The sequence below is a fragment of the Ovis aries genome, chromosome 2 (assembly GCF_016772045.2).
Source record: "Ovis aries strain OAR_USU_Benz2616 breed Rambouillet chromosome 2, ARS-UI_Ramb_v3.0, whole genome shotgun sequence".
NCBI classification, from domain to species: Eukaryota; Metazoa; Chordata; class Mammalia; order Artiodactyla; family Bovidae; genus Ovis; species Ovis aries.
The window spans coordinates 186,957,252-186,974,824 of record NC_056055.1 but is presented as its reverse complement, the minus strand read 5'-3'; the positions used below and the strand labels follow the sequence as shown (position 1 = coordinate 186,974,824).

At 42.6% G+C, this 17,573-nt stretch overlaps 1 protein-coding gene across 1 annotated transcript; it reads left to right on the top strand.

Annotated features, from left to right (window-relative positions):
• The first annotated feature begins 84 nt into the window (after positions 1-84).
• On the top strand, positions 85-10,135 carry NIFK (nucleolar protein interacting with the FHA domain of MKI67). The gene is made up of 7 exons (XM_015093462.3): positions 85-256; positions 1,354-1,491; positions 6,578-6,686; positions 8,313-8,524; positions 9,048-9,116; positions 9,240-9,308; positions 9,579-10,135. Exons 1-7 carry the CDS (start codon positions 152-154, stop codon positions 9,765-9,767), a joined length of 891 nt encoding a protein of 296 aa, XP_014948948.1. The 5' UTR covers positions 85-151; the 3' UTR covers positions 9,768-10,135.
• Positions 10,136-17,573: the final 7,438 nt, after the last annotated feature.

The window sequence follows — 17,573 nt, the reverse complement described above, 5'->3', positions numbered from 1 at the left end:
CTGTCGCCCAGGCTCCGCCCCCGCGCCGTCCACCCAGGCTCCGCCCCGGAGCAGTGCCACAGGCCCCGCCCTCCCTTCCGGTTTGGGGAAGCAGAGGGTCTGGCGTTTCCGGGTGTACCGCGTGGGTCTCGTCTTCTTACGAGTTGGCGGAATGGCGGCGTTCGATGGCCCGGCAAAGCCGCTCCTGTCCCTAAACCCGCAGGAGGATGCCAAATTTAAAAAGGAGGTGGCTCAGGTTCGTCGGCGTGCGACCAAGGTGAGCGGCCGGCGCGAACCCGACCGCGAGGGGAGGTCGCGGACCGGGTCTGGGGGTCCCGCCCGCGCGCCTCGGCCTCACCAAGCCTGTGCTTCGTCCGGCGTCACCCAGCTCGGACCCCGACCTTAAGAGCTTGCGGGCCGAGGTTTCCTCGGGAGGACCGAGAAGTGACGGCTTTGGGCCGCGCGGGCCTTAGGGTCCTTATGGAGGTAAGGTAAGGAGTGGGTATCGCGGGGATACTCGAAGAGAGGAGAGCCAGCTGTTGGGTCGGCCCTCGTCCCGCGGATCAGCTCCAGTCCTACTTCGGCTGGGCCCCCAAACTGGGGAGGTTTGTTTGCCTGGTTAGTGGTTTCGGAATTCATAAAAGACAGTATTACCCAAGTTCTTTTTGCTGTTTGGGGCCCTGATATCAAGTTCAATAATATTTGCCCAAGATTTTATCACAAAATGTACATGGGAAAGCTTAAAAGTCTGTATTACCGAAGGCAGGGGTTCGAGGGCAGAGATACTAAAAGGTTAGTAGGCTTCGTGAAGGTTTACTGACGTCTTAAAATTGTTTCTTTATTGGGTGCGAGTAAACGGTGATCTGCAAACAATATTGAAGGGTATGTTTGTTAGAGTTCTTAGACCAGAAGATTTTAATCTGTTAATTCAGCGTGTAGTTACTGAGTATGAAGCTGAAAAGACAGGCTACTGCTTGGCGGTTGTCTCGTGTGGACACCCTTTTTTTTTTTTTCCATTGAAGTATAGTTGATTTACAGTGTTGTGTTAATCTCTCCTGGGGTGTTGAATATAGTTCCTGTGCTATACAGTAGGACCTTATTGTGTATGCATTTTCTGTATAATAGTTTGCATCTGCTAACCCCAAACTCCCACTCCCCCTCCCCTACCCCGCTCCCCTCTTGGCAACCATAAGTCTCTTCATTATATCTAAACAGCTAATTCGTTTCTGTTGTGGTAAGTGGAAATACAGGGTAGGTTCTTGATCTCTTGTCTTAATCTAAGAGCAGAGTTTCACAAGTTTTGTTGCAGTGTGATTTTTTTTAATTAAAAAAAAGACATATATATATATGTTTCCCTGGTCTTTATGTTTTCAGCAACAGGAGAAACGAAAATCTACTCCTGGAGTAATCTATGTGGGCCACTTACCACCGTCCCTTTATGAAACCCAGATCCGAGCATATTTTTCCCAATTTGGCACTGTTACAAGATTCAGACTGTCCAGGAGTAAAAAGGTAAGGTTTTTGATTTGAATTAGATTGTTTTATTTTCCAAAAGCATATCATCCTTGACAGGTTTTGGAGCATGTTTGCATGTTATTGCTTATCACACACTACATTTCAGAAAAGGATTGGATAAGGTCTAGAACCTGAAGCAGACGGAGAACAAAATTAGTATTCCTGTGAATGTGTATTTTACTTTTTTTTTTTTTTTTTAAGGTAATTGCCTCAAGTCCTCAAATTAAATTGGCAATCCTAGTGAGTTCTTTTTATCCTGTAACTACTAAGCCAGGGATTCATGAACTTAAGTGTGAGGCTGGACTCAACACCTGGTTGGTTGTATGACTTTGGGCAAATTCTATAACCTGCATGCTTGTTTTCTGATTTGTAAAATATGAGCAAAATTGCACCAGCCTCTCCGGAGTATTGAATCAAAGCTTAAATGAGGTAATGAGTATAAGATTCTTAGAACAATGCCTGATACACAAAGTACTGTAAAAATGTCACTGTATCACATCTAACTCCTAATAAAGATTTGTGTGGTTTATTTCAGTAATAGGATGTGGCCAACTTTATTTTTTTCCTACATACACATACTTCTATTGATTGTAACCGCAGAATTCTTGTTATTGGAATCTCTTTTTTTCTTGATACAGTTTGTTCACATTTTACCACTTAAGTTACAACAGAACAGAGTTAACTATTTTTTGTCCCTGCTCTGTTGTCACTGCCTGAATATGCTGCAGTTTGTTTATCCATTCTCTTGTTGAACATTAGCTTTTTTCCAGTCTTGTCGATGAAACTGCTGGGAACATTCTTTGTGCAGGTATAGGTGACTTTCTCTTGAATAGTATTTTTCAGACCTTGAATCCATAATAAGAAGTAAGTTTTATAGCACAAGCCAGCACACATGGACCTGTACATAAACATTAACTGAAATAAAAGTCTAGGAAGATGATACTTAACTTTCCCATTCAGTTTATTTAAAAAATACATTTCTGACATAATAAATTTATTCTGCTGCCCTTTAAAAGGGTAACTTTTAAACTTTTCAAACTCTGAGTTTGAAAAATAGCACTTTATAGCATATCCTCTGGATGAGTATAGAATGATCTGCCTCATTTTTAATGAGATTCAGTCAGTTCAGTCACGTCCAACTTTTTGTGACCCCATGAATCACATCACGCCAGGCCTCCCCGTCCATCACCAACTCCCGGAGTCCACCCAAACCCATATCCATTGAGTCGGTGATGCCATCCAACCATCTCATCTTCTCTCATCCCCTTCTCCTCCTGCCCTCAATCTTTCCCAGCATCAAGGCCTTTTCCAGTGAGTCAGCTCTTCACATCAGGTGGCCAAAGTATTGGAGTTTCAGCTTCAGTATCAGTCCTTCCAATGAATATTCAGGACTGATTTCCTTTCGGATGGACTGGTTGGATCTCCTTGCAGTCCAAGGGACTCTCAAGAGTCTTCTCCAACACCACAGTGCAAAAGCATCAACTCTTCGATGCTCAGCTTTCTTCACAGTCCAACTCTCACATCCATACATGACCACTGGAAAAACCATAGCCTTGACTAGACGGACCTTTGTTGACAAAGTAATGTCTCTGCTTTTGAATACTCTGTCTAGGTTGGTCATAACTTTTCTTCCAAGGAGTAAGCGCCTTTTAATTTCATGGCTGCAATCACCATCTGCAGTGAGTTTGGAGCCCAGAAAAATTAAGTCAGCCACTGTTTCCCCATCTATTTGCCATGAAGTGATGGGACCAGATGCCATGATCTTCGTTTTCTGAATGTTGAGCTTTTAAGCCAACTTTTTCACTCTCCTCTTTCACTTTCATCAAGAGGCTCTTTAGTTCTTCTTCACTTTCTGCCGTAAGGGTGGTGTCATCTGCATATCTGAGTTTATTGATATTTCTCCCGGCAATCTTGATTCCAGCTTGTGCTTCTTCCAGCTCAGCGTTTCTCATGATGTATTCTGCATAGAAGTTAAATAAGCAGGGTGACAATATACAGCCTTGACGTACTCCTTTTCCTATTTGGAACCAGTCTGTTGTTCCATGTCCGGTTCTAACTGTCGCTTCCTGACCTCCGTATAGGTTTCTCAAGAGGCAGGTCAGATGGTCTGGTATCCCCACCTCTTTCAGAATTTTCCACAGTTTGTTGTGATCCACACAGTCAAAGGCTTTGGCATAGTCAATAAAGCAGAAATAGATGTTTTTCTGGAACGCTCTTGCTTTTTCCATGATCCAGTGGATGTTGGCAATTTGATCTCTGGTTCCTCTGCCTTTTCTAAAACCAGCTTGAACATCAGGAAGTTCACGGTTCACGTATTGCTGAAGCCTGGCTTGGAGAATTTTAAGCATTACTTTACTAGCCTGTGAGATGACTGCAGTAGTGAGATTGAGTATCATTGTTTATCAGCCTTTGGTGTTCTGTGAAACGCTTATTCATGTTTTTGTCCTTATTGTTGTCTTTTTCAAAGACTTTTTTTTTTGGTTTATTATATCTTTGTTTTTTACTAAGGTCAACTTTCTGTTTTATTATTATTTTTTAATATAAATTTATTTTAATTGGAGGTTAATTACTTCACAGTACTGTATTGGTTCTGCCATACATGAACAAGAATCCACCTCAGACTTTTTTCTGCCTTTTGTGGGTTGTTATTTTGTAAGTGTTTTTCTATAATGAAGTGCAGTTGTGTTCACCAGCTTTTCGTTTTGAAAATGTTGACAGGGAAGTAGAAAGGAAAGTGTAATGAACATCCTCCCCTGAATTCACTCATTGTTAATATCCTGACACATTAGCTTCATCTGTTGTCATATCTATAAAAACGTACATACCTTTTTGGGTTTTTTAACCTTTTGAATAAAGTGACAGTTGTAATACTTTAATATAAATACATCATCATAAATCTAAGAATAAGGACATAATACTGCTACATAATTACAGTATGATAATCTCATTTACTACTGCTCTTCAAATATCCCCAATAGTCCCTGCCATTCTGGGATCCAGTTAGGGTTTATGCGTTGCACCTGATCGTTTAGCTCTTCACCATATGTAGAAGAGTCTCTCTATCCCTGTTTTGCTTGTTTGGTTTTTCTTGACATTGGCTCTTTTAAAGAGTTGAGGCCGGTTGTCTTAGAAAGTCTGCTCCTTGATGCAGTGCACTGAAATGTAACATTTCCAGCTTTGTTGCATATTATAAAGCTATCCACCCCAGTTTTGACTATCTGCTTGGTATTTCTAACTTTCTTGGATTATTAGGTCAAGGTTTTGGCTTTTGAGTGTTTGGTTTTGGGGACACTTGACATGTATTTTCACATCAGATTTCAAAAGATTTATTATAGTGTCTTACACCCCACCATCGTTCACCTCCTGAGTGAGAGTTGGGATGGTAGGAGGATTGTTAGACATTTAAAGTTTTACCAGAATCATCCTGTTGCAGATAACTAACTTGAGACTCTAGGTGATGGCTGTGTCCTGATTGTTAGTCACTAGCACAGCTAGGAGTCAGCCTCCTGGCTCCCAACTCCTGTTAAGCCACACAGCCTGTGAATGGTTTCTTATTTCCAGGATCACATGACCAGTTTTGAGCCATATCCGAAAATAATTTGTTTAATGCAAGATTGTAAAGTTTTCCTAGTTGTTGTCGCTAAGAATTGGAACTGTGGAGGAGGAAAAGTTATTTTTCTACTGCCCTAGGCTGAGACCCTATAAATTGGACTGAAAAACTGAGAGATTAAAAAGACTAAAATGTATGCTTACTCATGGGAATGCTCAAAGGGTTGTTAGAACTTTGACTTTGAGGAGTGACAAGATGAGGGAACAGTGCTTTGAGTTTATATGGTTGCCAGTTGTGGGAGGCAGATATGCAGGAGGCTAACTCTAAAGTCCAAATGCCCAGGTTTGGATGTCGGTGATAAAATCTGCTTAGTAAAGTTTGTTGTGTTGATTCCTCTAACATCTTTCTGATAGAAGGGAGAGGACAGCTTTCTAAATTTGTGTCCTGTTTTTAGGTAAATAAGGGGAGGGCAGAGTTTCTTGTTCTATTTCTCAGTACCTTCAGCTCAGAAAAATTATTTGCCAAAGGAGCAGATGTGGGGTAGGCATACCCTGCCACCCTAAAGTAACATGTATTAAATACTTGACAAAAGTGTGGAGCACTTGCAAGTTATTTTGTGTTTTCATGGCAACTCTATGAGAGTGTTTATTTTATCCTTATTTTCTAGAAGGAAAAACTGAGGCTTAAACATTCCTTATCTGAGTGTCAGAGCTCAGATCCAAACCTGAGCATTTGGATTTTAGAACTCTTGTTAGCAAGCTCATTTTGTTATGGTGTGGAGGCTAGAACCCAACATGTGTGTCTCTGAGAGAGTGGCCCCTGGTCCTGTGCCCTCAGCTGTGGAGATGATCGGTCGTTGTTAAACATGACAGTGAATGCAGTGTTTTATTGATGGGCTGAGAGACACTGGCTTAATTTCTTTTCGTTTTTTTTTTCATATAAATGGGAATTACATTACCTGTATTTTTTGTGATGCATTTATTCCATCTCCCAAGTAGATGGATAATATGATAATATGAGATCAATGAGTAAAGGACTCTGGGACCTACCAGATTCCTTTATGTTGGCTGTTGCTGCTGAATAAATTCCAACTGTAATCATTTATCACATGTAATCAAAATCCCAGGAAATCTTCAAAACCAGTTGCAAATTTAGACTATTTTGGATCTTTTCTTTCCCTGTAACAGTCTGCACACTATGTGATTTGAAGTTGAAAATTAAAGGTGTCTTAATGTTATTCCTTAATGCTGTTCCTACTGGGAATTCCCTGGTAGCTCAGTCGGTATCTGCCTGCAGTGCAGGACACCCAGGTTCAATCCCTAGATTGGGAAGATCCCCTGAAGAAGGAAATGGCAACCCACTCTAGCATTCTTGGCTGGAAAATCCCATGAACAGTAGAGCCTGGCAGGCTACAGTCCATGGTGTTGCAGGAGTCAGACACAGCTAATGTACATTATTTAATGACATTTTAGGAGTTTGATGGCACATTAGAATGTAATTGTTCTGCTTTTTGTGGTGGATTTGTCATTGCAGACTGGAAATAGCAAAGGCTACGGCTTTGTGGAGTTTGAATCTGAAGATGTTGCCAAAATAGCTGCTGAAACAATGAACAACTACCTTTTTGGTGAAAGACTCTTGAAGTGTAAGTACCCAATTCTTAGCCTGTGGGATTTCAGGGATGCTCCTGCTGACAGTGGCTGTGGTGGGAGGTTGCTTAGCTGTTCGGACGTCCCACCTCATCCCTGGGATGAGTCTCCTAAGCAGTGGTGCAACAATTTAAGTACATTTTCAAGATAGATTTGAACTGGAATTTTAAGATTTCCAGAGTGAGAGCTGTTTTCTGCTGAGACGGAGTTGGAACAGTTTCCTTGAGGAGTAAATAGGAAGGGCTTCCTGGTGGGGTATGGGAGGCTTCCCTGAGGAAGAGTCATTAAAGTTGGAACCTGAAGGTTAAATAACCGCCAGGTGAAGGGGTGGAACTGAGAATTTGGTGGGGGCACAGCAAACGCCAAACCAGTGACAAACGTAATTGCTTGCAAGGAGCATAGCGAGAGATGAGGGAGGAGAAATAGACGAGTGAGGTCAGGTTACCGGAAGCCATGTAAAGCACAGTTTAGAATACATGCCGAGGACAGCGGAAACCACTAATGGTCCTGGACAGAATGATGTTCAGGGTGAGGAGTCACGTGTCAGCCAGTCTTCGTGGCCTTGGCTGCAGCTCCTCTGCAGAGAAACCATCGGAAGGGCAAGGGTGACAGTAGCAGACGTTCATCCTGCAGGAGGTGGAGCTCCCACCTACCCGCCTCCCCAGAGCAGCCCATCCGGAGCCAGCACCCAGGTCACACCTCTTCATCTTAGTTCCTATTGCTGTGAGAGGGGTCAGGAGCCCCCTGAGATCCTGGGTGTTATTTGCACATGAAAAATGTGGCTCTTGCCAGGACGAAGTGGGTGATTGGGTGACCACATGTATGAGATCCCTGCTGTGCTCCACCTGACTTCTGAAGGATGGCACAAACAGTTCCGAACTCTGATACGAGGTGTTAGCCACATCCCCACCTTTTTTTTTTTTTTTCAGGGGAGTAGTTTGTCTTGGAGGTGATCCCGGGGAAATACTTGTAAGGAGTGGAGATTTGACAGGGAGGAAGGAAGTCAGTAAAGGGTATGTTAGCAAGCAGGTTATTTAGGCATTTGGGCCCCTTCCTGCTGGCCACCTTGGGAAACAGAATTATCCCAGCTGACAAGCATAGAAACTGGGATATTTGTGTACCATATATCACTGGTGGAGGGTAGATCCTAGGGATTTTGGCTTCCCTGCATAAGGGGCCCAGTATGCATCCCTAAGCAGAGAGATACAGATAAGCAGTGAGCTGCCTTAGTCCTGGGCAGGTGCCTGGAGGATATGAGCTGGAAGGTAAGAGCTTCTGCTGTCATGAGTCACGCAGTCTAAGAGTGGGAGTCCTTTTAGCTTCAGGAACCCTAAGACTTAATTTCCACACTCTCCTCTGTGCACTCGTCTTGTTCACTCGTGTATCTCTAGTCCTGGAGTCGTCGTTGGCACACAGTGAGTGAGTGGTAGATAATTGTGGGCTGTCTGACTTGCCCTTGGGGACCTGCTTTATTCTTTCAGGCTGCTCCATGTAAGTGGGGGACACATCAATTTGATTATGCTACAAGTGACACAAGGTGACACGGGACAGTCTGAAGTTCTCATTAAAAGCCTTTCCCTCCTACTCGGTTGAGAACTTTCTTTTTCTTTTTTTAATTGTAGGCCATGTTATACCACCTGAAAAGGTACATGAAGAACTTTTTAGAGAGTGGCATATGCCATTTAAAAGGCCATCATATCCAGCAGTGAAACGGTACAATCAGGATCGGTCACTTGTTCAAAAGCTACGGATGGAGGAGCGGTTTAAAAAGAAGGAAAAATTACTCAGAAAGAGATTGGCTAAAAAGGGGATTGATTATGATTTCCCTTCATTGGTGAGTATTCCTTTGTATAAAATGTCTAACCCAGTATCTCCCCCTACGAGGTTTTGACTGGTTTTTTGAAACTGCAGTCATTGTAGGCTTGTCTTTGTAGGTTTGTCAAGCTGTCCTAGTATTTCCTGTTACACTACACGGGGAGGAAATCCTGAAAGGGATTAAACCAATTTGCAACACGTACCTGATTTAGCAGTTTTAGATGATTGAATCAGTGAAACCTTACTTGACCGAAAACCATAATGCTTATAGATTACTAATAAAGGTGTCATTGCCAGGATTAAATGTTTGGTTTATTGTATGTTACCAGTAAATACCAAGACTGTAAAGTGACCATCCTTTTTATGCCATTTTAGTTAAAATTTTGTTTCATGGTCCTTTTAAATTGGAAATAGTCCTAAAAGTCTATGTCAGAATTAACTAATAAGTATATGTATAATAATCTAATGGTAAGTTTTAAAATATACATAAGTGAGACAGCTAGTTTTACAGCTTCTTTTTCTATTACTTTATGCTTGTTTAGGTTAAGGTATTACATAAAAATGAGGAAAATGCTTCAAACACTGGTCCTCGAAATTCCAGAAAGCACCAGGTAAAACTTTCGCTTATCATATTACCCACTTGATATTAGAGAAAGAGAAATGGGGAAGTCCATCCAGGACTACTGTGTCTAGTCAACACGCAGATTGATGTAGTCTCTTAAAATTTATTGAAGGCTTTACGTAAGAAGAAGAAAGCCGCTTCAGTCACTCCTAAGACTCCTGAGAAGGCTGTGGATAGCCAGGTAAGATTGTCTTCAGTATTCTGGGGATCCGGTATTACAGTTTAAAGGAGGACAGGCAGTTGCTGCTACTGTCACTTTGCTTGCTCAGTCTTGTGACGAAGTGTGATAAGCACCTAAGCGCTTGATCATGTGCAGCTATATCATCAAATGATGGAAACAGGCCTAAAATAATACGCGTAACTTACAAAAAAATAGAGGAGAGGTAGTGGGAGAGGGTCATTCCTAATATCTTCCCACATTTATATGTTATAATCTTTCACTTGAATCCAGGGTCCCACACCAGTTTGTACACCAACATTTTTGGAGAAACGAAAATCTGAAGTGGCTAAAATGAATGATGATGATAAAGATAATGAAATAGTTTTCAAACATCCTGTATCTGGTGTAAAAGAAGAAACACAGGAGACTCAACCACCTGCAAGTTCAAAGAAAAAAAGACGAAGAAAACACAATCAGTGATTTTTTTTTTTAATGTATTGTGTATAGTTCTTCTGAAAAGATGATTTTATTATGAAGACTAATTCTGTATATTTAAGTAGATATAGTGGAATGTAACCAGTAACAAGCTAGTTGGGAAAAAACTGTCAGTTCAAGTCACTGAGGAAAGCAGTGATTCTGGCTTCCCTGCCCTCGCTGAGATGCACACCAGTTTACAGCAGCTGGGCTCCCACTGCCTCTTGTCCTGCCTCTAGTTTTCTTAGCGGTTTTCACAGCTGCTTTTAGTTACTCTGCCTGGAGAGAAGATCACTATTAACTGCCGATTTAAGCACTAAACTGTAACTTTGTTGTTACCATCAAATAAAGAAAATCTTGCTTGACCATCAAAATAGTTCTCTGTTAGACCAAGCACATTTAACCCATCAAATGGCTGAAACTAGAAGTTGGATTCTATGGGGAATGAGGAGGTGTCAGTACTAATAGAGATTCATTTATGTATATACAATCATTTTTACCAATGTTAAATTAGTTTGTGGTGGGCTGGCATGGATTAATTAATAACTACCATCTTCTATCAGTATCATCAATCAGGAATTTGGTTTCAAGATTCATGTAGTGACCACCAGATAAACTTTTTCTGGTTTTTTTGTATGCAAGGGGGACTTGGATATCCTGAAATAAAAAATTGTTGGGTTTTGCTTTTTGAAGTGAAGTAAGAGTCTCTTGAGTCGTATCCGACTCTTTGCGACCCCAACGACTAATAAAGTACAGTCCATGGAATTCTCCAGGACAGAATACTGGAGCAGGTGGCCTTTCCCTTCTCCAGGAGATCTTCCCAACCCAGGGATCGAACCCAGGTCTCCTGCATTGCAGGTGGATTCATTACCAGCTGAGCCACAAGGGATCAGCTAATTCAGTTTCGTTAAAAGGATTCATTACCACCAAACATTTTTTCACATAGTATTTGTTTAATATGATGATAATACTGACCTAGGTGAATCAGTTTTAATACACAGAGAGCATAGGGACTTTCCTGGGGGTCCAGTGGTTAAGAATTTGCCAGTCAGTGCAAGGGACACAGGTTCATCCCTGGTCCCCAAGATTCTACATGCCACAGAGCAACTAAACCTGCGCCCCTAGAGCCCATTGTCTGCAACAAGAGAAGCCACTGCAGTGAGAAGCCTGTGCCCGGCAACCTGAGACCAGCCCCTGCTCACTGCAAGGAGAGAAAGCCCACAGGGACCAACAAAGCCACAGCGCACCCAAAACCATACAAAGAACATCTTAGCTCTAGATTAGTCCCTATACAGACTATGTTCATTTTGTTTAATTAAATTGAATGAGTAACAGAACTGCCTACCTCTTTGAACCATGTCTGAATTTGTGGATGTAGAAATCCATCTGGTTTCCGTTTCTGGGAAAGCACCAGATAAGCTTATCAATGCAGCCTGACATTTTTATTATTTCCGTTTCCTGACCTACTGCCCAGACACTCCTCTTCCAGCATGGTACTGATCATCATTACTTGATGTGTGAGGAGTTTTTTGATGTACCCTGGAGCTGAATGGGGAGAGTGATTTTTAGCATATATCATGGCAGAGAGAGTTGAAGTTAACATTTTCCTGGGGACCATATTAGGAGCATTTGTCAAAGTAGTGTGGGGTTGATCCTCAGATTTTGTAGGGAGAAAATCAAGAATCTGGAAGTTATAACCGTGGCTGATGGATCATGAGTCTCTCACTGCAATACGGCAAAAGCTGTTCAAAGACTGACACAGGTAGGCACAGCAGGGCTTCTGTCCCCTGTGCAGTGATGCCCGTGGCTGCTCTCAGCCCACAAGTGTGATGAGTGTATACAAGTAATTTGATGCTTTTGAACTGTGGTGCTGGAGAAGACTCTTGCGAGTCCCTTGGACTGCAAGGAGATCCAACCAGTCCATCCTAAAGACCAGTCCTGGGTGTTATTGGAAGGACTGATGCTGAGGCTGAAACGCCAGTACTTTGGCCACCTCTTGAGAAGAGTTGACTCATTGGAAAAGACTCATGCTGGGAGGGATTGGAGGCAGGAGGAGAAGGGGACGACAGAGGATGAGATGGCTGGATAGCATCACTGACTCAATGGATGTGAGTCTGAGTGAACTCCGGGAGTTGGTGATGGACAGGGAAGCCTGGTGTGCTGCGATTCATGGGGTTGCAAAGAGTCGGACACGACTGAGCGACTGAACTGAACTGAACTGATAGGCAGAAAAAATCACAAGGCCCAAACCTAACTACATCATGGGTCAGCCTGTGGCCCTCAAAGCGACCAGTTATCCTGCTGCCCAATCCAACCCACTGCAGAGTTTTGTTTTACATTTTTAAATAGTTGAAAAAAATTGAGAAGTGAGTTTCAGGAAGTTCCCTGGTAGGGATCCTGCAAGCTGCCCGTGCAGCTAAAAAAAACATAGTTAAGGGTGAGGATAGATAATTTAGGAGTTCGGGATTAACATACGCACTACTGTATATGAAACAGATAACAAGAACCTGTTGTATAGCACAGGAAGCTGGACTCAATATCTTGTAATAACCCATAATGGAAAATAATCTGAAAATAAATACACATAAACTGAATCACTTTGCTGTACACCTGAAACTAGCTTTATAACTTCAGTCTTTTTTAAGAGGAGAAGCTATAGCCTGGGTGCAAATATTTGCAAAGGACTTTTTATCCAGAATGGACCTCTGAAGAACAAGCAGCCTGAATTGTCTTATGGAACCAAATTTCTGCCTTCTGATAATAAAATGAAAAGTAATACAAGCTGTTTCCTCTTTTCAGCTCTGTGGCATCTTATTTCCCCTACCAGGGGTTGGACTCGGCTGCTGCAGTGAAAGTGCTGAGTCCTAACTTAACTGGACCTCCAGGGAATTCCCCAGACTCTTTTCAATACTTGTATTTCCATTAAGGATTCATGCATGATAGATGTGTGATGATAATGAACACTTATTAAATCCTTGCATGTGTATTAGCTCATTTAATCAGGACAGTCTATGAAGTTAGACACTTATGTTCCTGTCTGAATGATGAGGAGACTGAAGCCCAGAGAGCTTAAAGAACTTGCCCAGAAATAGCATATGGTGCGCCAATTCAATTGACTTCTTTTGACGTCCTTCCAACAAGATCGGCATGAAAGCTAGATTGTTAGTGACAGTGGAAAAAAGGAAAGACGCAAAAGCCTTGTGCTGACATGAGCTGGTGACTCTGGAACGGAGGCAGAAGTGGGGCACTGGGGCAGGCGTGGGAGGAGGCGAGAAGTTCCATTCTTCTGAGCTCAGTTTTGAAGTAGCTGTCAGCAACCTAACACTAGATGGCAGTAGATCCCAGGCACTTTAGATCTACAATCCTCTCCATTTAAGGGGCTAGCAAAATGCAAAATTATTAAAGGGGTTTATACCCTAATTATTTTTTAAACAAGACTTCCCTGAGAAAAACTATTATTCTAAAAACTATAGAATGGGTTAACAACAAGGTCCTACTGAATAGTACTGGAAACTGTATTCAATATCCTGATAAACCTTAATGGAAATTAATGTTAAAAATACATATGTATAACTGAGTCACAGTTGTATGGATGGAATTAACACAACATTGTAAATCAACTACATTTCAATTTAAAAGAAATGACCTCCCTGAGAAGCATCTTTTTACACCCCTCCCCCCACACAGCACCAATTTCTAGACAACTAAAGATAGAAACTGCCACTATGAAATCACTCTTAAGCAACTGGGTGCTTAGTAACATTCTTTGGGTAATTGGTTATTGTTAAAAACATACTTGCAAAAGGATGTCAGATAACCAGTAATACAACATACTGATGAAATGAACCATGATAGTTTCTAGCTTATGAAATTGCATATAGTTATGAATAAGCATAGCTTAGGGTTATTGTACAATAAATATGGGAAAATGGTTTTATGATTTGGTGTTCCCCAGTGTGTATTAGAATTTGGTGGCTGTATTTAAAAAGAAAAGTTCATATAAGAGAACTTAGCTTTACTGTTGTCATCACTGTAAACACAATCTTTAGCCCATTCTATTCAGAGTACTTCCTGTTGTCCACACTCTGTGCTCATTTAGGTGTTTTATTCATGAGGCCCAAATTAAAAGCACAAAATAATCAGATTGGGGCTTTTTTTTTTCTTTTTTTCGCACCATGCAGCTTACAGGGTCTTAATTTTTCAAACAGGAATTGAACCCTGTTTTACAGGCCCTTGGCAGTGAAAGCTCAGAGTCTTAACCACTGGACCACCAGGAAATTCCCTGGGACATTTTTCTATTTCAATTAGTGAATCTCAACATGTTGAAATTATTTTCAAGTTCTATCTAGGTGTTATATTTCTGGCCATTTTCCTCTTAGGAACAAAAACAGAAACAAAACATAATTGTTTGGGAAGTCAGGGTTTCAGTTACTGCTCCATTGATCCAGAGAATATTTCACATGCTTATCTACAAATTTCTCCTGACTCAGGAAGCAATCAGTTTTAGAAACAAATTGCTCACCAAGTATCTGGGTGGCCTGCTCTGCCTCTGTGTGTGTGTGTGCTGACAGAAGGAAATGTGTTCTGTTATGGAAGTTACATTTTTGTGCTCATAAGTGGCCAAGTTTAGAATTTCCCATTATGAATAAGCGCTGTCAACCCTACGCTGCCCAGGAAAACAAGTTCAGACATTACAGATGTGCCCTGAGCGACGCTGCTGGTCTCTGGTGGCTCCATTCACAGGTTCTCCTATGACTTGAGCACCAGAGGGAAGAGCTGTGGCCTTGGCTCAAGGGAAGAAGCACAGCTTTTGCACGAGAAACCAAGGGAACAATCTGAATTGTCTGTCCAAGAGAGAAACTATTCAGATGGTTTTTGGCAGGGATACAGGATCACCACTGATGATTTTTTTCTTCTGAAGGAAGGTGTCAATTTTTCTTCTATTTCTGCTTTAACACTTAGCTAGATGATAAATATTGTGGCTTTTTTCTAATTAGCTTTACAAAAAGACTGCCAATGCATGTCTGGTACAATAAAAAATGCAAGCAAGTTGTTTAGTAAATGCAAATTGTATAAGTGTTTCCTACCTTGCATATTTATACATAGCTACTGCTACTGCTAGCTACTGCTAAGTCACTTCAGTCGTGTCCGACTCTGTGCGACCCCATAGATGGCAGCCCACCAGGCTCCCCCGTCCCTGGGATTCTTCAGGCAAGAACACTGGAGTGGGTTTTCATTGCCTTCTCAGTTATCTGATTTAATGTTAATGTAGAATCAGCCATATAAAGGCATGTTATTCACCTAGCTCACTATTTAAGGTTTTCTGGTGACTTTTTCCTTTTATTTTTTTCAATTTAAGTTATTGCCTGAATAGGTACTACATGCAAAAGGTACAAAAGTTCGAATTGTTCCGAGCGAAACATCAATCTGTCCCATCCTGTTCAATTGCTCGCTGGGCTCCACCCCACCAGCCATATCCCTCAGCTGGAGAAGTGCTCCCCCCTCGTCCTCTTGGGGTGCTGCCTCCCCAGGAAGCTGCCCAGTTTCTGGAAAAAAGAAGCCTTGTTTGTTTCCTCTTCATTGTCTGTTCGTTGTTGTTTAGTTGCTAAGTCATTTCTTTGCAACCGCATGGACTGTAGCACTCCAGGCTTCCCTGTCCTTCACCATCTCCCAGAGCTTGCTCAAACTCCTGTCCGTAGAGTTGGTGATGCCATCCAACCACCTCATCCTCTGTCGCCCCCTTCTCCTGCCCTCAATCTTTCCCAGCATCAGGATCTTTTCCAATGAGTCGACTCTTGGCATCAAGTGACCAATGTACTGGAGCTTCAGCTTCAAGAGCCCATCCCAACTACCAGTATTCCTAAGGGTAGGAGCTTTGTCCTAGTAATGGTTATACCCCAGGGATTGAAACAATGCTGGTATATCATATTTGTTTCATTAACTCAATGAGATAGCCCCCACTGTCACAACTAGAGAAAGCCTGCACAAAGCATGAAGACCCAGTGTAGCCCTAAATAATTAAATTTTAAAAAGAGACCAATGTAGCTGGCACAGAGTTGACAGAAGAGGGCAGTGGAAGGAATGAGGGGGGAGGAAAGTGATGCCAGATGGGGCAGGTCCTCAGAGCACTGGTGAATTTACATTTGGTGGAGGGGAGGGGCGGTGGGAGTGGGTGGGTGGCTGTGTGGCACAGCTTGCAGAATCTTAGCTCCCAAGCCAGGGATTGAACCCTGGCCAAGGCAGTAGAAGTGCTGACTCCTAACCACTGGACTTCAGGGAATCCCTGGTTGGGTTTACATGTTCAAAGGATCCCTGCTATACTGAAACAGACTGGAAAACCACCAAGAAGAAGTTGATGCCCAGGCCTTCATCCAGCGGGCATCCATAGTGGGCTGGACCAGGGTGATAAAATGAAGGAGGCGAGGGGTGCTCGACTTTCGGAGATGGTGTGAAGGTGGACAGAGAGATTTGCTGATGTTGACATGGTGTGAAAGGGGAAAAAGGAGTCAAGTTCGATGCCAACTGTTTTGGTCACAGTATCTGGAAGAATAGAGCTGCACTGACTGAGATGAGGACATTTGTGAGAAGGTGCTTCAAGGAAGGTCAGGGACCAGCAGCTACATGCCAGGTGGAAGTCACAGGTGCCCATCAGACTGCCTGGAGATGTTCCTGAACTCAAGTCCAGCTGCTGCTGCTCAAAAATCAATGACTGAGGGAATCCCCTGGGGATCAGTGGTTAGGACTCTGTCCTTTTGCTGCTGAGGGCATGGGTTCGATCTCTGGTCAGGAAACTAAGATCCTGAAGCTGTGCAGCCATAAAAAATAAATAAATGTTTAAGAGAGAGACAAATGTAGGTAGAAAGGAAAGTTGCCTTTAATCAGAATGCAGGCAATCTAGAGATGGTGGGCTCAGTGTACCCCATATACCATCTCTGAAGATTTTGCTCTGCCATGAAAGTTGGTTTTTTTTAAAAATGATTTTATTTATTCATTTTTGGCTGTGCTGGGTCTTTCTTGCTATGCAAGATTTTTTCTCATTGCAGTGAGCAGGGGCTACTCTCTAGGTGTGATTCCAGGGTTTCTCATTCCAGTGGCTTCTCTTGCTGCAGAGCACAGCCTCTAGAACCCACAGGGCTTCAGTAGCTGCAGCTCCCAGGCTCTAGAGCACAGGCTCAGTAATTGTGGTGCATGGGCTCGGTTGCTCCAAGGCACATGGGCTCTTCCTGGAGAATCCAGCCCGTGTCTCCTGCACTGGCAGGCAGATCCTTTACCACTGAGCCACTAGGAAAGTCTGGCCATGAAAGTTTTTAAAGAGAAAGAGGGAAGTAATCTCCGTGAATCACTGAGATGAGGGGTCAGAGTGGCTGCCACCCTTTACTGTGTACAGGCTGCTGCTAGGACTGCTCCGGATGCTATCTGTTTACACAGTTTATTCCTGAGATTACTGAAGGGGAAGCTGGGGAAGAGATCTGGTCATCTGTTAATTACTTGTTCATTTCTCTTCTTTGATCTGCAGAAAGAGCCAATATGTTAGACAAGGTATTGTGTGATTAAAAGATCTGAAAGGTGTGCTAGGGCCAGAACTGAGTAGATCATGGGGATGCCTGGTTTAAGGTTAATAACAAGACAAAGTGGCCTCCTGCAGAAACCTCTTTCCTGCCAAAAGCCACTAACAGAGATGACAGGTACAATTGGACATACAGTCTGATATTCAGTGGAGACCTCTGAGCTGAAGACAGAGATTCAGGTTGCAGTCCTAAGACCTAGTGAGCCCTAGAGGAGGTGGTGAGAGAGCTGGGGCACTCTAGTACA